Source organism: Bombus terrestris, chromosome 13 (assembly GCF_910591885.1).
Source record: "Bombus terrestris chromosome 13, iyBomTerr1.2, whole genome shotgun sequence".
In the NCBI taxonomy this organism is placed as follows: domain Eukaryota; kingdom Metazoa; phylum Arthropoda; class Insecta; order Hymenoptera; family Apidae; genus Bombus; species Bombus terrestris.
Genome location: NC_063281.1, coordinates 10,554,256 through 10,580,598, shown reverse-complemented (window position 1 = coordinate 10,580,598; position 26,343 = coordinate 10,554,256). Strand labels below are relative to the sequence as shown.

The window sequence follows — 26,343 nt, the reverse complement described above, 5'->3', positions numbered from 1 at the left end:
TATTCAACCGGATTTTTTATAATTTTTACATCTTTTCTCGAATAAATGATTGTTACATTTTTTTATTATTCAGAATCATGTTGTAGATAGAACAGAGCTTTTCATTTTTGAGAAGTACAACAATTTTTAACATTGTCCTTTATAATTTAATTACCTTTTACAGTCCCAACATCACTTAAAATTTCGCGCTTTGGCACATTTTCGAACTTGAATCACGTATTACGTGGTAAACTAGATTACATTGTAAAGCCGGTTCGTTTCACGCTGTTTATACAGTATCGTTACGATCAAGCGGTTTGAAAAATTACGTACGTTTCTCAAGTCAGTGATAAACGAAGGAAAAATGTTAAGATTCACAAAATTGTCTGATAAAGCGTATGCACCAGTAAAGGGATCGCAATATGCTGCTGGGTACGATTTAAGAAGGTATATATATTTGTGAAACATATATTTACATACAATTGTAAATAACGTTTGAGGTTTCCGAATTATCAAAGTTTCATATATTAATGAGTACTAGTTTTTTTTAACAGTGCCTATGAATACATTGTGCCTGGACATGGTAAAACACTCGTCAAAACAGATTTACAAATTGAAGTTCCTGACTGCACATACGGAAGAATAGCACCACGTTCGGGGTTGGCATGGAAACATCATATTGACGTAGGCGCAGGTGTTATAGACGCCGATTATCGGTGAGTGTTTAAACAATTAAATTATATATAGTATATAGTGGTTATGAGACAATTATGAAATGTATAAAATAAGTTTCTGAATGTTGAAGCGTGAGAGATACGATGGATGGTTGTAGAGTTATACTATTTTTACATCAAAAATGTTCAAATTCTTATTCATTCATTTTTTTAACATAGAGGAAATGTGGGAGTAGTGCTATTTAATCACAGTAATGAGGACTTCAAGATCGCAGCAGGTGATCGTATAGCCCAATTAATTTGTGAAAAAATAATATATCCAGAACTTCAAGAGGTAGATAGTTTAAATGATACTGCTCGAGGAGAAGGAGGATTTGGTTCAACAGGAAAAAATTAAGACTTTTGTATTCCTTCTATTAAGTTTTGTTTAATAAAGATAATGTTATTTTTGCACATTATTCTAAAAAATATTTTTTTCTATTAGTCTTGAGGATTTTATATTTATCACTATGCACAGGTACATATTTATCATTGTGATTTATATCTTTGCAAGAGGGACTAGGTTAGTATACTGCATTGGTGTTCTTACCAAACTTTGAATATTCTTGAATTCCTTGTGCTTTGCATCAGCTAGTAACTTGAAAATAACATTTTCTGAAGTAGCTATATGACACCCTATTTCTCTCATCCTCTGTGAAAGTTATACAGATTAACCACTATATCCATTTATAATTTTGTTCCTTTATAAGATTGTTATATTTTTACCTCTAAGGCCAATAATCTATCTTCTTGAGTACGAGAAGTACAGCAGTCTGCAACAGTGTGTACTTCATATCCATCTTGTCTTAAGTCGATTGCTGTATTCTCTATGCATACATGGGTTTCAAGACCAATGAGAATAATTGAATCTGGTTTTTGACCGGCACAAATTGTAGAAAGTTCCTTGCTTATCTAAAATTTATTTTAAAAATTATTGAAAAAGGTATTTTAACAGTGTCCTTTGTAGAAGAATAACTATGTAATGTTCATACTTCAGGAATACACATGCTAAATTGAGTCTTTTCAAATGGCCCTTTGGCACCAGAAATATCAAATTGAGAAATCGTTTTACCTAGAGCCTTTGGATTTTGCTCAGAAACGATTATAGGTACGTTTAGAAGCTTCAAGGCATTTATCTGTAAATATATACATGTATGATTTAATCTATATTATGCTCAATGATTTGTACTACATAACCTAGAATCTTTTCAAGTACCGAATGTTAAGAGCCTAAGATCCCATTAAATCGTGTTATCTTATATGTACATATATATTTATATCACATGTTATATCCATTACTGCATATTTACCAATTTCACCGAGTTTTGTGTGATTTTATCAAATTCGAACATAGCCTTAGAGAATTTCTCTTGAACATCACATATTAACAGAACACTTTTACCCTGCTTTAAAACAGCTTTTGCAGCGTTTGTTGCCATATTTACAATAATCCTTGAAAATTTGCGTGATAATATGAAATAAAACGACCCTGCAGAGTTACAAAGCGAACCACTTGGCGAGGTCACTGGTGCAATGTCGACGAATTTCTATATTGCAAGCTAACGTGCTTTCATGTTATGACGCACGTGATATTATTCTGTGATATTCAAAGTTCACGGTCAGTCTTAGCTTTACTAACTTTAGACGTGTTGCATTTAATCGATTTCGTACGAACCCTCTCGATGTGCGAGCAACATAATAAGGTGCATAAAGATATTATAGTAATTATCGTACAGGAGTGTAAATATATTTGTAAGCGCGAAAATGTTGCTTCGTTACATTTTGATCATACATTTCTACAAATGTAGTTCATTCTGTTGATATATCGTTAACTTGTCTACTTGTTACTAGTATATTTGTGTTTTTATGTACAAATGTTGCCGACCGGTCAAGGTACGTATGTATATATTTGTACACAATACATTATGATGTTATAGTATTGTTTATTGTATTTGCTTAATTTTGACATTACCTATTATATCCTGAAATTATATTTTGATATTATCTATCCTTTATTTTTGGAATTACGATTAAGATTTCAATATTCTGATTGCTTAAACGTTTACATGTATAATACTGACGTAAGGTCAACAAAAGAGCAGTAAATGCAAATAATTGATATACAGTTAACATACATACACACATAACTAAATTATATACAAATAGAAACTTAATGAAATTGTAAAAAAAATTCTTTACGAAACGTATCGTAAGGAATTACTAGAAGCTATTATTGATAGTGAAACTATTATACAGATGTGCAATTATAAAAGTATGTTCCAAGAGCATCATAAAATGAAAATTTAGACGTAAAACGTAAAGCAAACGTGTGTCGTGTAAATTTGTAAAACATTTTTTAATATGTATTCAGAGATGTAAATTTAGTGATTTAAATCGACTGGTTTCGCGCACGCGTGGTAGCGCTGCGACCCAGGTGCAAGTCGGATGTAGGATGGCCACATAGAAGAGTGGAGTAGCGACAAGCGGCAGTCAAACAATGATATCTGGGAAGATCGGATGTACGGATTCTTTTTGAGTATTATCAAACTGACCAGATTGATCTAATCAGTTGATCTAATCATGTTTATGTGCAGTTTAGGTCACGAATTGCACAAATTTTAACAATCTGGAAATAGTATTTAATTAATTACCGAATCGTGGTACTTCGATCGAGTTTGTAAACAAAGAATGGCCGGGGAGCCTCGTGAAACCGGGCATACGAAGCCGTTGGTGCAGCTTTTCCCAAAAGCATCCGAGTGCGTGTATACGAGTTGTTATTGGTAAGTGTTTTCACGAAATTTGTCCGATTTTTCTATAAAATTATCGACTTGAACAAATAAACGTGTCGTATTGCGGTATATCTTGCGATGGATCGATACGTTGCAGTAGTACAGAGACGGCAGTGCGATATGTTGCCGCCATCTTTAAAATGTATGAAATATCCACGAATCATGATACGCTATTGTGCACCGCTTTGAAAAGACCCGCGCGTTTCCATGCACTGCTTATTGGTAGAATCATGTATTTTGCCTCTTTTTTTTTTAAATCTTTGATCAACAGGAATATAGGAGTTTAATACGTTCTTTCGAATTAATCATGCATGCTGGCAGTTAGTTCGTTATGAAAGTCTATCGACAACATGTTTCATCCGTCTTTCAGCTTGAACGAATTGCTATGTTTATTTCATGACAAACACATAGCACCTACCAGCCGTACATAAACTTTCCTTTGCATCTCCAGTAACCTTATTTTCATTATCTGTTCCAAAACTTTGAATAATATCGAATCGCGGGTCATACGACTTATCATCTACATTTAACAGTATTTCTATGCGCTGTTTATATTTCTAGTTGCTTGCATATATATCACGAATCTTCATCGGAAAACACTACATGCACTTCCTCTATTTCTGTGCACTGTTTTTCCTTTCTGGTCGATTGTGATCGAAGCTAGCAATCCCGAGTTATCGTTCCTTTTTTTTTCCTGTTTTCTACCACCGTTCGTGTTGCACCGTGTTGCATCACATTTGCACACATCTAAATATCCGTATCTTTGATCATCTCGAACACGGTCGTCTGCAAGAACAAACTATGTTATTCTAGCGAGGAAAATGTATGGAAGCTCTGTCAAGATGTAGCGACCAGACACGGATCGGAATTACAGCATTGCTATGTTGCTTTCGTGAGCAACTCCTGGCGTAGCGTACCGCTTTGGCGACAACGTGCAGGAAAGGACGAGGATAAGCTCGTAGTTTGGGTCAGTTGGCAAAATCAACAAAAAAGAAAACGATTATTAACGTCGACGAGACCACGATTTCTCATTTTCTTTTTAAACCTGTAATTATGATAGAGCTAGCTCTGGGGGAAAAAACGTGTTTGTTTGTATCCATAGGACTTCCACGTAATCCTTATCTACGCACCCGACGAAAGGGCGGTTGTTTACGATTTAGATAGCGCGTTGCCGTTTCCGACGCATTTCTGGAAATACGCGATGGAAACGTTTAGATCGGACGAGGTTCTACAGCCAGAGCATCACAGAAGATTCAGAGTGATCCCAGCCAATGTGTACTTGCGAGAATTTGCATCGGATCGACATCATATGAAACGCGAGGATGGAACATGGATCAAGACGCCACCGGATTATCCGCCAATTTCAACATCAAGTATGTTTATCGAATAACGTTAAGGCATGGCTACGCAACTATAAAGGGATTTCTTTCTCTCCTTTTTTTTTTCTTACTACACATGTATTCGTTTCTTCTTTTGCAAACATTCCAGCGTGCAAGGACAACTTGGATTCCTTTATTAACATGGATCCAGGAACCGGGTTCGGGGTTGTATTGACTTTAGACCAATTATTCGACCGATTTCATAGGCCGAATGCGATCCCAACGGCTCCTCGTACACCTCACCCGCAACCTACACCGACTTAAGTAAACTGCTAAGTAAGTTCCGCAAGGATAACGATTGTCTGCTTCGATTTCCAATTGTCAACAAATGAATTGTATGGCCTAAGGGAATTGGTTAAGTGCATGTACCTTTGTGAACCGAAATTGGGTTAATATTCGATGATAACATTTATCTAAGCATTATTCATCGTTCAAAATCACAGCTATATCTCTGTGAATGACAAACCGATCATTTTATTTCTATCAACATTCTTAATTCGCTATATAACCTTTAACACTATTCCTGTTTATATGTATCTCACGCATTTTTTTACTCCTACCTCTTAATTCGAATTTAAATATAAGGTGTTCCATGCGACGCACAGGATTTCTTTAAGTGCCGTTGTTCGAGCGCTACAAATATTACACAGTGTGAAAAACCCGTATAAAACCGTATATTTAAGATTTTAAGTATATATAATGGATATTCGTGTGGATCCATAAATGGATCGTACAATTGGAACTTATTGATTCTACAAACAATATGATTTGAAAATCCAGCATGATTGTTTCTCGATTTAATAATAATGATGAAAAGCTGTTCTTTTTTCGATCTTACCTCATTTGACAAAACCGTATAAGCTACATGATGTAATATGTAAATTATTAAATATTGAAAACAGTGAAAACCATAAATTTACATAAAGATACTAATGCTGATGTTAGAAATTGATTTATAATAATGAATTTGTTGTATATTTGCTTGTCGAATCGCAGTTTTCTTTATGAAAATTTTACATCATATGAAAATGGGAAAAAGAGAAGGAAGCAGAAAATAGTGATGAAGAGAAAGAAGAGAAGGAAGCAGAGGGAAGGAAAGAATTAATTGATACCTCTAAATCTATAAAGCCTTTTGTTTCTACTGTGATTCCAGGATTCAAACAGCAATGATTTAATGCAGTATATGGAGACTTCAATTGAGCGTATATACTGCTTTTGTCTTGCATGATTGTGCCCTAAGGGGTATATAGAAAATAAATTTTCACTTGTGATTAAAAGTGATTAAAAGAAATATAATATAAACAGATAATATTGATACATTTCTCCTAATAAATTATCTATCGGCTACTAAAATTTCACATTATTATACAGCTTTGTTCTGGTTTACGGTTTGGTACGGGTCTTTCCTACTATTATCGTTGAATGCTACGGTTCCAGCGATACTAAATTATGGGGTCGGAGCCTCCATAATTAATCAATAACAATGCAAGGAGCAGTAACAGCGGGGAACAAAAGAGAGCGCCTGGACAAAACGCATTTGATCAAAGGGCGTAGAGCCCCAGCTTACCGTTGCAAAGTTCAAGATTTGCTGGCTCCTCTCGTTATTCCTCGGCTCCTATAATGTTTGGACATTTCTCCATTTCAATAAAGAAATCAAAACTTACAAGAAAGATCCACGTCTTTAGAAAAACCAATTCTTTTATAACGATAGTTCTACTTATGTGTAAAAATGTACTTGATACGATTAGACACAAGTAGCAATATCGTGAGAAAAAAAGTGGTTTCTGCAAGGACATGCGCTTTTTCCTATAGTGTCGATATCTATTTGCCTCTATTTCTAGGCTATGCTGATACGTTATTTGTTCCCCTCTTTTTAAAAGTCTTTTTACAGAACCTTGCCAAGAACCCCATCTCTCTGTGTTGTCTGCTACACATTAACTATCGACCATGTTCCAAGCTTTTGGGTTCTGACCCAAGTATTGGGGATGACTGTTCTCGTCTTCATACGTTTTATCATAACGCGTAAATCTTTATCGCGGCTTTGCTCCATTGGTGGTGTTATCGTTATAATTATTGTGTCTAAGACTGACGTATTTATGGACACATTCGTTCGACGAAGTATTTACTAGCGCTTTTATTAGCGCTGATGCACAAAAAAAAACGAGGAAAGCGCTTATTATTGTTGTGCAACCGAGATAGTAAGGGCGAGAACGTGATCTTTGCGATAATGTAAAATAGTTATTGTAATTCTTGTGATACTTTACACTTTCTACTTTGAATACCTACGTATATACTGATATTGATACTAAAAATTGATTCTTTATAATATGCAGTGTGTTTGCTTGTCGAAACAGAATTTTCTCTGTGAAAATATGATCAATGGAAATCGAGGCTTAATTCGATCATCCCACGCGAACAATTGTTGCCTACATCGAAATATTATTTTCGAATCAACGAATGTCCCTTAGACTCTCGGAAATAAATTTTGACAACGAAAATCTCGGAATCTTTGAATCTCCCTAAAACAGACTACATGTATACTGTATCTACGTAGTAGATCTCTTACATTACTTTCCATTTACTTCTCTATTCGCTTATTTAAATTGAAATACTCCAATCGTCCTTCCTTTTGAAACTTCGCGAACGTAAATTTGTATTGGCATGTAAATTGTTACGATTTCAGTGAGAATAACTTTACAATTGCAACAAGACTATGTACTCGTAGATGTTTTAGCGAATCTATTGTTTATAGCTGTAACACGGCGTAATACGATGCGACAGAAAATCTAATCGACAAGCGAATGCAAACGAGCTGTCGGTTCTTCGAATAGATTGAGAATCATTGTTGAAAAAGGCGAAGAACCGACAGTCGCGTTTATAGTCTAAGGGTACGTCCACTCTTTGCCTTCCAACATCTTTCACTAGATCTCTTTGTCTTTATCATCGACATGTGTTTTTTCTCCAATTCACTTTATATCACGTTGCTATTTGCATACATACTTGTAAGCAGACTTATCACCGATTGTGGGATAATTAATTAATCACTGAATGTACATATATCATTCTTACCAGTGTTGGGTAGATATCATTCTCACCGTTGTTATTCGAAATTTTTTAACGGGCAAGTAAATCTTTCTTTTTCCAATTAGTTATATATATATTTTATATATTATATATATATATATATATTAGTTAAAGTATTAAATATAAATATATAAAAATAATTTATAAATCTCTTGAGGTACATATTATATTTATTGATATATCCTTGGAAATGCAATTTATATATATTATTATTATTATTATTTGTAATACGTAATATATGTATATATTATATAAACGCGCAAAGAATAATTAATTTATATATTCCTCAGGATATATTAATAGAATACAATAAATATTTCAGGATTTATAAATTATTCTTATATATATAAACGAGAGACTGAAATAAGGGTATATATGTATAATAATATAAGTTACTTAGATAACATTGTCTTATCAAGGGATAACATAAATAATTCCAGTAACGAGTAGCTCCAATAGTAAATAAACCATTTATTAATTAACTATTCCCTTGCTATTTTTATTTAATTGAAATTTTATTCGAACACATACCCAACACTGGTTCTTGTCGTCGAATGTGATCATCGCGGAAAGGTCTTGTCGCTTATACATCGGCATCGTATCGTATGCGAGAAACTCGGGACCGACGTTTTTAGCATGTAATATCTTCGATTACCAAAATACAAAATGAACAAAAAAAATTTGAGAAAAAGACCTAATCTCTATCGTTCAAAATATCGCTCTAAATATATATATATATATATCAGAAGAAATTACTATATTATCATGACAGTGATCATTATTATAATATATATATATTTATTAATATTTCATATTTATTATATTGATATTTTTAATTAAATCGTATCTATTTCGATACACCGATGAAAGAGAGATTTAAAATGTTAAATTATGCAATTTATCGACGTTTGACATACTCTTACCATTGTCGTTCTACGATACACATATAATACATATTGTACAACTTTTTGGAAAAGCAACAAATCACAAATCTTTTTCGCATGTTCACAAATAATTATAAATGGGATAAAATGAAATCTATTTCCAAACTTCGTCCTTTCTATAATCAGTTTTAATAAATGGATGCACTCCGTTTGTCTCTTTGAATTTTTATCGATGTACTGTTTCGATTTTTACGAATCATTACCAAGATCCTCTCTCTCCTCTTTCTCAGGTCAGGTGCCACAGTGATACAACAGAACCAAAATGTCGAATACTTCCAAAAAAAAAAAAGAAAAGAAAAAAGAAAAAAAATGGTAATCGAAGTTTAATTCTCCAAATGATTCCGCTTTTTCTTTTTCTTTATTGGGTATTTATCGAATTTTTGCGTCCAAACTGTTATGGAACATTTCTTAACAAACTTTTTTCAGCATAATCGAGTTTTCTATTCTCTCTGTTTAACATGCTTTGTCGAGATATTTGGTGTTTATTGAAATTATCTGTAACAAAGATTTTGCTCAGTATGCGCATAGTATTCCCGGCGTACGTTTGTTACGTTTATTATGTATCGTGTTACACTGTTGAAGAAGAATTGTACTGTAGGCATCGGAGAATTAAAAAAAAAAAGAGGCAATGGCGCGCAAATTTTCAAATGTATACTGTATTCAATTTGCAAAAATATATAATATATAATTACAAAAGTTACATATTGAATTATGGTATTAGCACCCCGCAACGCAATGAACGCATTGTTGAGTATACTGTCCTATTTGTATATACTTATTCAGTATACCGCCCTTACGTTTCAGCTCGTTTCGTAAGGAAATCTTACAGTTTACAATGCAATTTCTACGTTTAAGATTGCTTAATTATTAGCAAACCTTTTAAGTTTGTGTAAGTGACATTACATACATGCAATATTACTGTCAACAATTCAGTGGTAATTATTTTAGAAAATGGGGATTGCAGTATGACGCACAGTGAACGAATGAGATTGTTAGTAATTTAATAAGATTGAAGATTTTCTGGGTGTCAAATTGCATCGCATTTTCGTTCATAATTGTCGCTCTATCGTGTAATATAAATAACTAAACGTGATACAAGTATTAACTACATAATAGTAAGGGGCAATCGTTTTCATGCTAATCGTTCGTCATACACCCTTGTTTTCTTAGGTCGTTAAAAAACAGCCTGAATATATTTTTTTTAGACTTCTACGAAGTATTTCGAGGATAATACTAGTACAATAAATATTTATAGAATAACAGACATGTAAATAGAAGTTAAGTAGTTGCTCAGATTGACTTACATTGATGCGATCAATGATACGAACGTAAGTAGGTGCATTGATTTCATTCTCTTATGTTCTCGTTTCCCAACGATTAATTAATATTCTTTTCGTTTTATTGAAACAATTGGTATAAATTAGAACGTCGATTAAAATATCTAGATAAATCTGTTCTCTTTGTTCTCGTTTCTCACGGTACAAGCGTCCTTACCAATATACATATAACTAGGTTTTTTCCGGGATTTCACGTTCGATAGTACGGCCTGTAAGTAGACATCGGGATATTGTTTTTCGATAAATGGTGAACATCACCTTGATCGTATTCCACGTCGTTGTAAATTCCGCTTTGATTCTAAAAATAGAAGCATCATTGAATATTCAAAGCATCCGAGCGTGGAAAATGACATATTGGAAAAACGAATATTCACCGCCAACGATGACCTGGACTTTGGCCTGGGAACATGAAAACCACTATTCTGCGGAATCAGATCAGCCCTGTCCTTATCTTGCGGCTCGGAATCCGAGCTGTCTGGATCTGGCTGATGTCTTTGTCGTGGTCTTGTCGGAGCTTGGAGTCGTGGCAATGGTACTGGTGGCAATGTTCCATGGATATTGAGAGGTGGATAACCGAACACAGCGGAACTTGGTCGAGTTGGACCCATAGGTTCCGTCTAAGATCAAACACAAATTTAATATACCTTTTGTCGGAATAAATCTTTCAAATACAGATGAAAATATAATTTCTCATTGTTTCATCTCTAATCGTTTTATCTTTAACTAACAAGGAACACTGTCCAATCGATGATGCGATACACAGATCGTTTGGTGTAATTCGGAAGATGTGAAATAGAGTTCACGAAATTTTGAACAGAAATGTTATCGTCAGCTAGTTTAGGATATAGGTATATTTTTATGAAAAATGGTCAGCGAGGTCTAAATGACAATTTTCGTGGCTTCGTCTAGTCTACTCAAATATTTCGAAAATTATTTTTATGAGTTTCGTAGTATTTTCTCTTTCCGTAATTGAATAGTGTTTCTTGTAAGCTTGTGATATTAGTTAAAGGAACGCTGTTATCGTCACTCCTGTCGCTTACAGCGTATACATTGGCAGTTGCCATGTGGTCGCCAAAGTGTGCCCACATGTAGGGTGGCAAGTTGGTCGGTGGCCCTTGTTTCACGGAAGCAAGAGTACCTACAGAACCGACCCTTGCCAAAGTTCCTGGTAGGGTACCAGGTATTCCACCTTGAATGTAACCGTAGACCGGTGAGCCGACCGATTTCTGTTCACGCGACCACCTTCGACTGTAACACGTATAGAAAATGAATTTGTCAACTATTGCCCCCTAAAATACATTTCATAAATTATATAAAAATATAATAAAAATGTATCGTTACCTCCACATGATCAGACATACTAATGTCAGGACTATGATTATTAAAGCTGCTACAGACGCTCCTATCGCTACTCCCAAAACCTCTCCATCGACTTCACATTGGGTACCATAGTAATTACCAGAACACCTTTCGGCCAAAGCATTATTAAAAAAATGAATCATTTTTTTATTTTTATTATTAGGTATTTTCATTTACTTACGTGCATTGCATGTGGTCACCCTGGTAAGAGCACGACCCACGATTATTGCAATAAGTCGAAGCACACGAAATACATGTTCTACCGGATTCATTAGGATCGTCCTTATGAGGATCTTTCAATCCAGGGTTACAAGTGCAAGTAAACCCACCCCAATTATTCGTACAAACCGCCGAAGAATGACAATCGTTCAACTCTGACGACGCACACTCGTCCAAGTCTATAGAGATTAAAAGGTATAGATTAACTTTTATTTTTTATTTAATGAAGCTCGTTTAAAATAGAGAGTTATTTTTTTATGTTCACCTTGTAAATTTGATATAGATCCAGGTGGGCTGTCAACGTAAAGGGCGCTGTTCCCTATATTATTGCTTCTTCTGTGAATAACACCGAGCAGATGTCTCTGTAGCTCCCCTGCTAAGCTTGGTCTAATTGTTCTTGGCTCATAAGTGAGTTTCAAGGTTGCATTCACAAAGACACCCCCTTGTCCCTGGCTCACATCCCCTTGATATACTCCATTTATGAAGGAGCCCATATACTCGTCCGAAAATGGCGTCATCGACATAGCAGATTCGATCTAGGTAACAGGAAAAAATAATTGTTTAATATTTCAATATTTTTCAACATATATGATTGAACGTTAAATTAGCTCACAGCTCGATTTGCTTCGTAGGCCAATGTTTGATAGGGCTCAGAATCTCTATCGGTAAATCCTCGATCCCACACCACTTTTCTATCGTAAATCTTATCCACTCTGATTGATACCACGATACTTATAATTTCTACAAACAATTAATAGTTTGATATAACTTACATAAATTTTTAAAGAATGTGACTTTTCAAATATTTACGAACTTTTGCATGGTAAAGAATGCTGCAACCTCGCATATCCTGGCTTACAGTGGCACGCAGATACTCCTTGAACAGTGGCACAGGCCTCGTGCTGGCTGATGTCACAAGTGCTCGTGTCACCCACGATACAAGTGTCAATTCTAACCGGAGGCTGAGTTGGTCTTCTATGAAACGTCGGTCTTCGAATAGGCGCGCTGGGTCGTGGAGTTGCTGTCGGTGGATCCGGCTGTGCAACTGCAAATCTGTGAGAGCAATATTGATTTTAACATATCTAAATCGAAAATTTAAATTCAAAAATTTGAGGTTTGCACTGAAACATTGAAGAATTGAGTCGAAAGATTTAAAAAGCAAAATTGTTGAATTTGCCTTCAAACACTTGAATTTAAATTCTACACTGAACAATCTTTTTTATTTGTTATCTGTATCGAAATTTGTATGAAACACTAACCCTGTGCCAACAATGGAGGGTGGTTGAGTTCTAGTGGGCTGAGGTTGCGTCTGCGCGTGTGTCGAGGTTCGATCAGAACTTTCAAATAGATTTAAGTACGTTCTCTTGCCGTCGATGCTAACGAATCCTTGGCCCTCTATCGCGGAAGTTAGGATCACGTCCGCGTTTCCTCCATTTACTGGTACTCTAACACCCTCTCCTGATCACGAAGGTCGTGAGAATTATAATTATTGATGGTTAGGGTTCTGTGTTAATAAAAGATGTCAGTGTTTACCTGAACCTCCACCACCTGGACCTTGAATAGCCGAGACCGTGACATCAAAAATATCACCGAGAGGTGGATGTCTTGGTGGTGCGTAAGGTCGTTGAGTAGCCAGCCCTTGAGTTCCTGTGTAATCCAAGGTATCGTCGAGGACGATCCCTGGTCTGGGTCTGTAAGCGTAGCGATCCGTAGGGGCTACAAAGGAATTTAATTGAGCATAACAGCTTGCTTGCCGTTACAAAGGAAATTAATTAAGCATACTTGTTCGCCGGAGCCGCACGAGGAATTCATTATAGACTGAATGCAATATTATCTTATCGAATGAAAAAATTTCACGGGACGTGCATCCGAGCGAATGTCCTACCTGAACTCTTCGAGAACGTATTCGAGGCCGAATGAACTACACTTTTCTCAATGGCTGGTGGGGTCTTGGTGAAAGACGAAGGTAAATTCTCCGTCGGAGTTGGAACACTCGAAGCGATTGTGCTTTCTGATTCAGACATCTTGCTCGGTTCCAAAACTACTGTACTCGATACACTTGCTGTATTACTCGAATCGTTATTCGTGGGAACTGGAGTCGATTGAACGACCGGCTTCGTGGGTGTTGGTTCGATTACCTGAACCGACGAGATGGTTTCGATATTTAACGTCGACGTAGAATAAGATTTCGTCGACGTTTTGGAAATATTCGCTTTATTGTTAGGCTTTTCGTTGTTCGTAATGGAACTAGATCCTTGAGGGTCGTTGATCTTCGAAGCCTTCGTAGGTTTAATTGGAACATCCAGTGGTATCACGGGTTTTGGAGAATCTACGTGCTTCGTGAAACTCGTTTTGTCACTAGACTGAATCGTAGATGTCGTATTTGCTTTAGACGGAACTTGATATTTAGTTTCTTTTTTGGTAGAGTGTTCAGGTTCGGTATTTCTCGTCGTGTTCTTATTGATTGGTCTTTCCGTGGTCTTCGATTCCGTTTTAACTTTTTGTTTACCGTTCTCTTCTTGACCCTTTGTTATATGCTCCAAAGCGTTCGTAGAAGCTTCAGTCTGATCTGTTTCTGCCTGTTTCGTGGAGGATTCTTCCGGCGATGAAAGTTCAGGTTTCAGGTCCATATGCGGTTTATCCGAGGTCTTGTCGTCTTGTTCCTTCTCCCGATTCAAAGTGGAATTCGTCGATGGTGGTAGCGGTTTGTAGGGTGGAATTGGTCGTCTATTTCCACCTGATGATTCAAAATTAATTGTAATTTAGCAAGAACAACATCAAAGACAACTTAGACTAAGAGGATATTTTTAAAAAGTTACCAGGACGATTCCAGGTCCATGGGCGATTTCCTTGGGGAACAATCTGTTCTGGTAATGGAACTCCATTTACGAAAGGTCTAATTGGACGTTCAGGTGGTAGTTGATTAATCAGTGGTCTGTCAGGCGCTGGTGGTTTTTCGAAAGGATAAGGATGATCAGGCGGCGGGGGTGGGTTCATTCCAGGTGTGTCAAAATCAGGTGGTAATGGTGGAACATCGGAAATTCTCGGTGGTCCTCTGTTATTAATTCTACAAAATTACAAATAAATATTATTGTATAACTAGTAGACAATATAGTTCTATTATTATTAGCTGGTATTTAAAAGATATCCATTTATTCGAAAGGAAATTAGCGTAAAGAGCGTTGTAAAAGACTCGAAATATAATAGAATTACGTTCTAATCATTTTTTTACCAGAATAATAATTATATCTCGATATTTATCAAAAATGTAAATTTGCATAACTATTCACAATCTAATAATCGTATATAATTCACTTGTCAGTGTACCTGGTAGCCTGAATCGGCCTCAAAGGTCTCACCGTGTTGGCAGCAACGTTCACGTTCCCATTCAACAATTTGACAATACCCGTGATAATGTCCTGTATATCAGGATTTGCTTGCCGATAACCAGGAGAGGCAGTTTGCAGAATAGGTGGTGGAGCGTGGTCGCTATAAATCCTCGGAATCTCTTGGCGAGCTCGTCTTTGTTGATCTATTGCCTGTAAGTACTGTGCCTGTTGGTTTGACACTCCAGTCAGTTGATGGGGCTCCGACAAGAGTTTTGATTCCTGCGGAGCCCCTAGTCCTTCCCCCGACATGGATTCACTGGTCGTTGGAGATATGCTGTTAATCATCGAAAAGGTGTTTCTCGTTTACCCTTTCATTTCTAACGAGTAGAATGAATATGATTGTGAAAATGTTATACTTGAGAAAGGTGAAAATTTATCAATGAAATCTATCGTAAATCCCTCGTCTGATCGCTAAGAAACTAATGACGATAACTTATTTTTGTATTCTATAAACTTTGCAAGATTTATATCGACATATATAGCATTGTTATGTTTATTATAATATTATTATTATTATATATATATACAACAATCTGTACCTAATACGCGAAACAAATTTCTATTTAGGTTTTGTTTCTTTAGTCGTCTGTTGATAATTTATAAGAATGTAAATTTGCATAACAAATAACTGTGATTTTCTGGATGGTTATCGAATATTTAATCGACTTACTGGTAATATTCACCGGGTTTAACTTCGATGTTGTTTCCATCGATATGGTCCACGTGTTTTGAAGAAGTCAGTTCATCAATGGATTCCTCGTGCCTAGTATTTCTGACCTCGAATCTTATATCGTCTTTATCGTAGTTATCGACGCTTTTCGAGCTTTCCAGTTGAAATGCTGGAACAGTTTTTTGGAAAGTCGGCGATTCATCACGATGGAATACACTCGAGGTTCTTTCTGGTCCCGTATAGGCACTGGCACTGAGAATTATGTCGTCTTGGGAGGAACGAGACGACGTTGGATCGTTCCGGATAGCCGAGACACCTGTGAACAATTAGACAACAGTTTACAGTCACTGACTCATAAATTATCTGCGCCCGTGCACGATAGAACGTTTCATGTTTTATCGCTAGCAAAAAGCAGCGATTATCCTGAAAGAAAATAGATAATTATACTTGGATTGAAGCGTGCTGAGAACTTTGTCGGTTGCGTGAGAAAGACGTCGCGTCGATTCAGCGAAGATGAAATAATTTCGCTACGAAACGGTACTCTTGAACGATTCTCTACGGTATTATTCGCTGATTTTTGTTCTAAGCATCATCAAGTAACATGCTCGGAACACCTTTCAAAAGCGATGATCGATCGAAAGCGTAATGCGTAATTCTACGTTTCCTTAGACGTCAGATGTACGATCAATCAGGCATTTACTTAAATCACCTTGGTGATCGCAAGAAACGTCGCGATGTCGATAGCCATGGAAGGGTCGCGATCGAGAGTCGCAAAAAATCGAGAAGATCCTCGGCCGATCGGCAAGGAAAACGGTACTCGAACGGTTGACATTCTCGAGGCTGGTATCGAGTGGTTTGACCAATCGTGGACGTGACGCGTATGAAATTACTACTATCTCTTTCCTCGTTCTTCGTTCCTTCCTCTGACTTTCGTCGCGTCACGCCTTACGTCTTTTACGCATGCTGATGAAAATAAAGTTCATTGACACTAGATCGTTGGATTTTTGGCAGAAATTAATTACGAGATATCGCGAACTGTCACTTAACCCGGAGAAGTCCTTTAATCTTTGTTCACGAATTGCACAGTTTATGACACAATCAAGCGGTTTACGATCTCCCCCACGGTGCGATCGTACACCGGCTGTTTATTCCACCTTCCAGCGTTAATATCGCTTTTACTGTTCGTCATTTCGACGTACATATATATACATGCGTATACGGTCGTTTTACAGTTTGGGTTAGGAACAGATGCAGTACATCGGGATCCTCTGCTATACGAGGCAGAAACAATGGCAGATTTCTATGCAACGATTCAACGGCGCGCGAAGCAATTTAAGTGAAACTACAACTGGTAGGTGGTATAGATCATCGTTGGTCGATAGTAGCGATCGGTAACACGTCCTGAATATGTCGTACGGAAACCTGGAATACTAACCGAGATAATCAACCGTTCCGATCCGGCACCACCACGATCCAATCGACAACCACGTGTTTCGATTTTGCCGAAAGCATCAGCCCGCGAACGACACGTTCTTCTTTGTTTCATAGAAAGTGTGCATATTATAGTATCATTTTCCTGTGGACTTTTTCCTTCTTTTCAGACCTTTCACCGTCTTTGACCGACTGTTTCGAGAAATACTCGAGGCTCGAGACAGTTGCTGCTGTTAACGGGATAATAAGAACAACGATGTAACGGGGCTCGTTCGTTTCATTAAAGGCCGGATTAGGAATCGAAGAATCTGGAGAGTCGTTTCATTCACGAAATCAAATTTTACTGCTTTCGTTCTCTCGTTACTTTACGCTTACGATGGATGCCAAGGTAAAATTTGCATTAATTACTGGTAGTTCGTTGGGTTTATTATGGTTCACCGTTGACGATTAATTATTCATCAGCGAAACAGTAAATTGTTCGGGTAAGGAGTACATCGGTGGCTTCTCCGTTCATGACTTCATTTTTCAGATTATAACAAAACCAATTCGAAGGAGATACGCCGATAGATAGTACCTACGTTATTTCTTCGAAGGTAGTGCAGTAATCTTCATCGGCACGAAATCCCGCCGCTAATAATGTTTCTCACTTCCTGTGAATCGCAATAGCCCGAATAGAAGATCTATCGCTAATTGCTCATTAGGAACTGTACGGAGCGACACGATTTTCAAACAACTGCCTGTTGGCAAACGCAATTAAGCTAATCGCTGCTTTCGTTCTACTCGTCGAGCATCATGCTCTCGATGCTCTCTGTTTGATATCCGCGGAAATGGTAGGAAAACGCGTCTACGATTAAGATCAGTTTTTCGAATTAAATCGGTGATCCAAAAACTGTGACGATTTAAACTACAGTTATTCTAATTTAATTGTTCCTGAACTGGAACTAAAAGATTATGTGCACTGTATTGTTTAGTTTATTACACGTTGCGCGAACTGTTATTCTTTAGAATTACGCATCATTGTCGTCGAGGGATTACAATTTTAGCTGTAACTGGTATCGCATTAAGGCAGCCAATTTAGAAACTAAGGTACTCTTTGAGCCTGAAACTACGGTAGAATTTCATCTTTCTCGTCAAGGGACAAACGGTTCGATATAAGTACAGTTCACAAATGTTCAGCCGCTTTAATCAAGATGTGCTATTTAAAAACTCGAGAAACCTAAAGTTTTATCGTTCTATTTGTGCCATTTTTGTGTTTCTTCGTTCGGTTTAAGATATTCACGTTTTTCAGTTTAACGCGCTTTAAGACACGTTGCAAAGTAGCGCGAGACTCTACTTAAATTATAAAGGAATCTCTAAATTACAAGTCTGTTGTCGTCTTAACTGGAATAGCAAAGTCGATGAAAAGTTTCATTGAAGGGTTCGGGCAAAGATGGAGCACGTTCGCGATTAAAATTATAGCGATTTCATTGACATCGGTCGTGCCGTCGGTTTGTCGGCCTACGAGCTGTTAATTAATCGATCGGATCGTTGAGATCGCGTGACCGAAGCCGCTTGTATTTTATCCGATAGATTTGATCGGCGAGCCAGTTTACAAAGCATGCGTTACCGAGAGACTTTCGTTTCCTATTTGGATCGCGGCATCGCATAAATAATAATTACAAACGTGGCTTGCATGCTGCGAACGAATAACGGTGTTTACGAACACCATAACCTTGCTAACGTGAGAGCATCGGATAGGGGATCCCGTGAGAATGTAGGTGAATTGCATGGTTGATTCTGTCGCAACGAACGGAATGCAGTCGCTTGGTCAAGTTCGGAACTCGAGGTGTCCTGAATCCTTCGGGAGCCTAAGGCCTCTCCTACCTTCGTTCGCCGTACCTCGAAGTCATTGCCCGAAATAATTAGCCATGCGTTCTCCTCGCTAATTACTCTTTTGCAACTGCAGCGTACTTTTACTTTGTTAATTAACTCTACCATCGGTATTTTTGCCACTCTTAACTTTTCATCTGATCGCCGTAAAAATAAGAGAAAATTTCGATTAGCACGAGCTCGTTTTCGCTGCTCGTTTTCGATCCTTGTTCGCTTTATATGTACACCGGTTCTTGATACAATCACGATAGCAACATAAGATGTGGTTACAGCGTTAATGAAATTTCAAAATCTTCCCTGCGCAATCGTATTCTACGAACGTCGGAATTATTTCGCGAGCCACGTGCGCCAAGTTATAACTAGACGACGGGACTGTTTCGCCAAAGAAACTGCTTAATGTTTCTTAAGACAAGTAATTACGAGGAGATGCAAGAGTTTACAAGACGTTGTTCGCGGCAAACACAGCATGCGTTTCACCAGGTAACGAGGTAACATAGTTGCGTCTTATGTACAAAACGTGCGTAAAAAATATTACCGGTTCTAGATGCCTTCGATCACTTCGCGAGATATTTGTGTAATGATAATATTTACCAGCGAGCAGGTTTTGCTAATGGAATCTTACGGATGTAAGATTAACGATTACCCATCTATTAATTTTAATTGCCAGTTTTGTTCCGCGTTTTATGCGTTTCTTTGTCTTAACTTGCAATAACACGCGCCTTGTCTCATACAAAAATAAAGCGAATAAAAGCGATGCGTTTAGATGACTCCGGGGAATCGCGAGTTTCGCTGGATAGCCAAGGTTTCTAATATGCTTAGAACCGCATTGAATATCATTTGACCTCGTGACGCAATTCTAACAGCGTCTAACACGACTTAGGACAAAAAGTAAGAACCGTCGAAGGGGTTTATCCGTGGAAGCGTAGACCGAGCTATGCGGCGTCTCTCGAGGCGGTAACGGCAGAGTTAACGGTACACCATTCCAGCCCAATATTTATTCTTTTCGCTGGTAAACGTGACATTTGGTACCTTCACTGTGAGATTCGACAGGTGTCCAACAACCTATTCCTTCTTCGAAGTATAATTTCAAAACAGTACTTAAATCAAAGAAGATTTTCGATACGCGAGTCTTCTAGCAGAATAATTTAATGACTAATAATACATATCGGTAGATTGACAAGTTACTATTTACAAGATATAAATTTCAGTTTTACGATTTTACAATTTCACAAAGTATCTTATCGTATACTTTTTTAAAGGGATAATCGAATGATTTGTAGTTTGTAAAATTTCATTGATATTTGTTACTCCTATACGAGATAAATGATTGCGTGACTTGTAAAATGTCACTAATAATATTAGTTTAGTCGAAAACACTGTTATTCGATCTCTTGACTATGCAATTACTGGTAACATAAAAATGTTTAGTAATTGCAAGTTTTCAATTGTGCAACAGGCCTCAGGCCGTAATAGGATTTTAATTTTCTTTCTGTTCTTCTCGACAGAGTTGAATCAACGAAAGGAAAGTTCTCGCGAGAGGATCGTTTCACCGTGTCGTGGAAAGCCGAAATTGACTTCATCGATCTTGGAATTTACGTGATTCAAGATCCTCTCTGACGACAATTGGTAGTTCTGCTGTGACGAATATTACCAGGAATTTTGAGTTCTTCGTTTAAGAGACGAAATCTCGAATGACAAACCAATCGACTTTCTGTTCCACCGTGCACAACGCGATTTCGTGACACTTTCACAACTAAGGTGCTTGGGCGAAAGTCGAATGACGAAACTCTGTGCCGGATACGTTCCTTTGTGTCGATGTTCATCCGCATTAACTATGACATCGGACGATTCATGTAAATTCTTCTCGTTACGTAAACGAGACGTCAAAGACGAAATATAAAATAAATCACGCTAGATCCGTAAGAGATTTGGCTAATTATACAGCGGACTCGGGTCGATAACTCGTAGACCTTGACGATCAGTCGCACCTAGTCTCCAAAAAATTTGCATAAGTCGATGAACTGTTGTAATCCGAATTTGTTATTGGCTTTTAAACTTCTCGATTTTCATTTATTGCTTCTTTCTAATTTTACGAATACTTGGCGTTTCGTGTCATAATGTCGTGTGTCTACGAGATTACATTGGTAAACTGTGAAAACATAAATCTTGATGGACGCTTCGTGCAGACGCGTTAAGACTGGGACGTGAAAATCTCCAAGTAACAGGTATATACGTGTCAGAACGCAAATGCACGTCATGCTTGCAGCTTTCTCCTCTGTTGCTTCTGAAACGCGTCTATGACGTGTGCTTCGTTTTATAGGCGAGGCTACGATACAAAACGAGATTTCATTAATTCCTTTCTTTCTCTCCAATTAGGGCCGTGCTTTATTAATGTGACGCATTCAACGGAAAAGATCCGATGGCTCTCGATGCACGTAAAAAGTTAATTATCCGAAACGTTACTTTTAAATATTTATAAGCAGCTTTGATCTTGGCTGGGTCGTCGAACTACTGATTTTCCTTTTTCCACGATATACTATTGACTCTAGTTGCAACGTCACGTTACATTCGCAAGATTCTCATAATAAATTGTTGATACACTTGGTCGTACTAGATACAAAGTTACATGCAACCGGATGTATAACTGCGTACACATCTGCGTCAGTAGAAAAAGAAAATCGTCAGGTGTTTAACGATTTTCACTGTATCCTCGAAGAATCGATCGTACGATTTCTGTAACAGTCTCGATCGAATAGTCTTCGATCGTATTGTTCGATTATTTCGATGAAAAATCTCCGGTGTATCGTATCATTATTTTTTCCCCCGATCTTGCCGCTGGAACGTCATGAAATTTTCGACAGAGGTCAAGATACCGGTTTAAAACTCGACCGCACGTGGCCGCTTGAAAAGCCCATCAAACAGGTTCATGCGTTAATTCGTCGAATATTTGCATCGTCTTATGTCTATGGTCAATTGTCGAGTTAAGGATCTACACGCGCGTATCGTAATGCTAGACTTGCCGCAAAAATCTTATCTCTTACGATCTTCAAGCACGAGCGAAACATAATACCATTTGCCTGGTAGATATTTCCTCGCCAAGGGGAACCAGAAATTATCTTGTTAATTGAAATTCCAAATTATTTCTTGTTGATCGTAAATCATTTCTCGTGGGAATTTGTACGATAATTATAGACAGAGATGTGAAATCTGAATGAATTATCGTGGTCCCTGTTCGCGCTGTAAATTTATATTTAGCCAGCTAGCACGAACGACATTCGTCTACTTACCTAATAATATTTGCATGGACAAGATCACTAGGACCTTGGACCCCACGTGCCCTACCATCCTGATTCCTTTGGCGCGTTTGCGGTGGAAATGTGCCGCGGTTGCTTGTCCTGATCAAGGTCAGGTTTAATGTCAAGGACACTTTGAAGGACCTCTTCAAGAGTGTTGGTGACTGGACCAGTCTTTATCGTCGCGAAACGTGCCACGGTACCAACCGATCGGCGCCATTTTGGTTTCCAAGCCTATGCCGAGTAAAAACGTCGGGCATCGTGGAAACTTTAATGCCCCCGTCTCACCATTCTTTCCTTTCCTCGTCTTATCCTTCCCCCGATGACTTTTTTCTTCTCTTTTATTCGGTCTCGCACTCTCGCGCACGCCGGTTGACCTACTTGGCCGCCGATAGGTCCGGTGTACGCGTCAGCTTTTCGGCCAACGTAGTATGTCTTCGGACCGTCACCTTATTTTCACTACTTTTTGCACATCGACCGCGTCTTCTATCCAGATTTCTCGTTACTTTCCGCTTATATCGCGCTAATATTTCACCATGACTCGCGATGCGGGCTGATGTCGCACGAAGATATACCGGCGTGTCCTTATTAGACAGAAAGTTTCACTTGAAATTGGATTTTAGAAACGCTCAACGACCTCGAAATCGGGATACGAGTTTTACGCGACTTTAAACGGCATACGATTCTTTTTTATATTTTTCATAATGAACGTTTTTTTTTCTTTTATACCCTATCCTACCTTTGCTTTGCTATTTTTTTTTTCTTTTTTTTTTTCTTACATGATTCTTACGCAGTCTCCGTCGATCACTTCACCTAGTATCACGAGAACCGCCACTGATCTCTCATACACAGTCGACGTTCGATCACACAAATCCGTTTGAACAGACTTTATGCACAGAATTTACACTTGCTGACAGTATTATCTGACTTTCTAATCACTGGACTACTAATTTCTAACGTATCTTTTATCATAGATCCGGGCGATGATTCGTTTTACCGGTCGAGCAATTCGTTCGGTCGACCCTTGTTAAAAGAAAGTGGAACCTGGAGCCGATCGAACGAAAACCCTCAAGGTTTGATCGTGTTTCGTTCGAGTTTCATTCGAGGTTCGCTTCACGGTCGTTCACACGGGACTGGCTTACCGTGAGGACGGTCATACACGGTTTCTCCCACTTTAACTATGCCATACTACACCATGGTGCACTATACTACACTCTTCTAAAGTATATACGTCACGTCTTCGTTTCTCGTTTCCACCATGCTCGGCTCTACCGTCCACTCGACTCCTGTTCTCCCCTCTCTTCGTCAAAATTTCTCTCTCCATCCTGTTTCTTCTTTCTTCCATCTGACTCGCCTTCTTCAACTCGTTCCTTCTTCTTTCTCTTTCTTTTCCAATTTGATGGACCGGCTTTACCTCGACCTACCTTTCGATCCTTTCGGGACACCGCTCTTCCCGAACTTCATCCCGACTCGCGACCTCGCGCGTCTTTAACATTCGCTCATTCCTCTTTCTCTCTTTCGTTCGCTACCTTCTTCCTCGTCTGCAGCTTCTTCAGCGAAGCGAATCTACCTGTGCGACTTTCACGTCCTCGAAGCCAGACACAGAGTGCCCGTTTCCACCTGCGTTGCGTTTTCTTATTTTCTTTTCTTTTTTTTTTTTAATTGTTGTTTATTCATAATGTTAATTTATTTATTTCTCTTAACGCCGAAAGTGTACCGCCGAAAGAGAAAAAGAATCTGCGTAAATCGACAAGTGCAGAAAAAGTAACGATGCTGCGAACACTGTTCTACGAATTCCTTGGGTTAACATGAATTCGTGTACTTGTTGCAACGAAATTAAGAAATTAATAAGAAACGCAGTTTGGCTTTACGTATAAAATTGACTAATTTTTGCCGCCTTAAAAGGGAAACGTAACTTTTCCGGCAAAGAAAATCCTATGAAAACAACAGCTGGTTCCCCTGGATGCGGGTAATTGTGCAAGATGCTGAAAGAATATACACGTGCAGGTAACGGGATGTTGTAAGCAGAATGCGAAAAATTAATCGACCATCGGTGACATTTATTTTATTTTAGCAGACGTTTCTTTTCCACGCTTATTTTCCGGGATAACAAACTAGCCTGTGTTAACGTGACTGAGAAACAAATGTTTTGTCTAGTAATAAGATAAATGATCGTCAGATAGAAAGAACGTGGAGGCAGGTCAAGTCCTTTTTGCGAGATTTTAAGAATCTGTTAACAACCTGAAAGAATATCGAGAAGCAGAGAAAGAAACACATTCCATGTGAGATTATGGCAACAATCGAGGTATCCTTGTAGAAAGTTTTTGTGAGTCGTCTTAGGCATTCTTTTTGCCATGTTCTTCTCTCGCTAATAAACTGCGGGTATTTACGCAAATTGATATTTTCGTGAACGTAATTTAAAAAGAAAGAAAAAATGATACCACGGCAGAGATTCGTTTCGCCAGAAAATCTTATGAAAAAGATGAGTAGCGGTAATATACGTAACATCGAAAGGGTTAAAAAGATCGAAAGACATAACAGGAAATATTGTACGTGATTATCGTAATGCAACAAGAGAGTTGCGAATTCATGAGAGTTCAACACACGCACGAAGCTCATGGTGTGCCTTTGGAACGTCTCGATTATACTTCCAGACTCCCCGTAATGCTCTCGCGATACTGTACAGCTGCGACCCTTCATTTTCTTCTTCTTCTTCGTCTTTCTTCTTTCTCGGTATGGTAAAACCAGACTGGAATGCGCAGGGCTGCCCCCTCGATCAGTCGAGCAACATTGATCAGGCGACGTGTTGCAGCCGCCTCTGAAATTGCACCGTAATGTTCAATTTCATTCGCCATCGCACGTTTCACGCTACCATCGCGAGAAAAACTTGCCGCGTATCGAATCCGCGCAAATTTGTATCAAAATAACGAAGCCGGCACTCGTTGCGTTTGAACATGCTACACCATGGTTGGATATACGGTGACTCGGCTGCGTGCCCAAAAGTTTCTCTCGGTTTCCTTTTTTCCGTCCCAGATAAAATCTTTTTAAGGTTTCGTTTAAAATTCTTGGACAGCGTTCGCTCGAATATAATCCGTTTACCCATTGACCTCACGTAATACCGGGCGCGCCTTTTCCTATCGACGAATTTTTCAGAAGCTCGGTGGGCTCGTCTTTGCATTGTAATACAACGCGTACGTAGAATTAAAATTGCACTTTTGTATAACGGCTAGCCTGCTGGGCAAGTGTCCATGAAATTAGTCGGTCAGTAACTCATCCTCATCCGGGATAGAATAATAGAATGAAAATCGTTTCATTATTCCTATCGGTTCAGAGAACCAGGTATAGTTTAAATTGCTGTGTTAGTTTACTTTTTCCGGCGTTTCAATGTTTAACTACACGCTCCAAGTCGCTTTTATCCGTTTGAACGTGTATCCTAATTTTTCTGCCATAATTTTATGAAATAATATTTTTAAACGCTACATAGAACAACGGATACGAGGTGGACACATTTTTGTATGCACCTGATTTGAAATAGTCTTTTAAGGTCTTCTTGTTCGTATCATTTTCAGCTTTACCGGTTCAAAATAAAGTAAGGATATACAGAATTCTGTGAATAATTGAAATTACGACTAAAGTTTCCTATTTCGATAAAAACTTGGCGTGGTATCGTTTTTCAAGAATTAAGTTTTCCTCGGGAAATTACGGGAATTGACATTGGAAGTTAATATTGGAACAATGATTCGTTGAGTGGATTATGATAGTATGGGGCAGGCAATAACAGACTACCGAGAACCCTGTGTTTCCTTCGATTTCCAAGTAATTTTGTACTTACATATTTTGTACTCGCCTCTTCAACGATAATAAGATTTGATCTATGGTGAAAAAGGT

The 26,343-nt window shown here is 38.0% G+C and overlaps 4 protein-coding genes across 10 annotated transcripts in view; 2 read left to right on the top strand and 2 right to left on the bottom strand.

The window, feature by feature from the left end:
* The first annotated feature begins 215 nt into the window (after positions 1-215).
* LOC100650456 (protein N-terminal glutamine amidohydrolase) lies at positions 216-12,246 on the top strand. 6 transcript variants are annotated; one of them, XR_007226147.1, is made up of 7 exons: positions 2,450-2,585; positions 3,064-3,472; positions 4,295-4,448; positions 4,584-4,854; positions 4,970-5,136; positions 11,748-11,998; positions 12,087-12,246. XR_007226147.1 is itself a non-coding variant. In XM_020866257.2 (6 exons), the coding sequence occupies exons 3-6, from the start codon at positions 3,381-3,383 to the stop codon at positions 5,122-5,124; spliced, it is 672 nt and encodes a 223-aa protein (XP_020721916.1). In that variant the 5' UTR covers positions 2,448-2,585; positions 3,064-3,211; positions 3,292-3,380; the 3' UTR covers positions 5,125-7,699. The 6 variants fall into 6 exon arrangements, 5 of the variants coding, with proteins under 5 accessions (XP_048267303.1, XP_020721916.1, XP_048267302.1 ...); XM_020866257.2 differs by lacking the exons at positions 11,748-11,998; positions 12,087-12,246 and having other exon boundaries at positions 2,448-2,585; positions 3,064-3,211; positions 3,292-3,472; positions 4,970-7,699; XM_048411345.1 differs by lacking the exons at positions 11,748-11,998; positions 12,087-12,246 and having other exon boundaries at positions 2,448-2,585; positions 3,064-3,211; positions 3,287-3,472; positions 4,970-7,699.
* On the bottom strand, positions 1,061-2,257 carry LOC100650575 (isochorismatase domain-containing protein 2). The gene is made up of 4 exons (XM_003400193.4): positions 2,003-2,257; positions 1,685-1,828; positions 1,419-1,604; positions 1,061-1,344 (listed from the first exon to the last, which is right to left on the bottom strand). Exons 1-4 carry the CDS (start codon positions 2,129-2,131, stop codon positions 1,192-1,194), a joined length of 612 nt encoding a protein of 203 aa, XP_003400241.2. The 5' UTR covers positions 2,132-2,257; the 3' UTR covers positions 1,061-1,191.
* Positions 9,525-23,738, bottom strand: LOC100650216. Its single transcript, XM_012315622.3, has 15 exons — positions 22,450-23,738; positions 15,863-16,178; positions 15,131-15,466; positions 14,623-14,870; positions 13,689-14,540; positions 13,337-13,519; positions 13,063-13,261; positions 12,618-12,856; positions 12,417-12,544; positions 12,069-12,339; positions 11,766-11,982; positions 11,567-11,692; positions 11,266-11,473; positions 10,600-10,842; positions 9,525-10,523 (listed from the first exon to the last, which is right to left on the bottom strand). The coding sequence occupies exons 1-15, from the start codon at positions 22,505-22,507 to the stop codon at positions 10,416-10,418; spliced, it is 3,732 nt and encodes a 1,243-aa protein (XP_012171012.1). The 5' UTR covers positions 22,508-23,738; the 3' UTR covers positions 9,525-10,415.
* LOC100650977 (cyclin-dependent kinase 4) overlaps positions 12,740-26,343 on the top strand; it is a 26,183-nt gene continuing 12,579 nt past the window's right edge. The window contains exon 1 of one of the 2 annotated variants that reach the window (XM_020866252.2): positions 12,740-12,858. The gene's annotated coding sequence lies outside the window, so the exon portion shown is untranslated. The remainder of the gene's footprint in view (positions 12,859-26,343) is intronic. The other variant, XM_012315615.3, reaches the window with a different exon arrangement.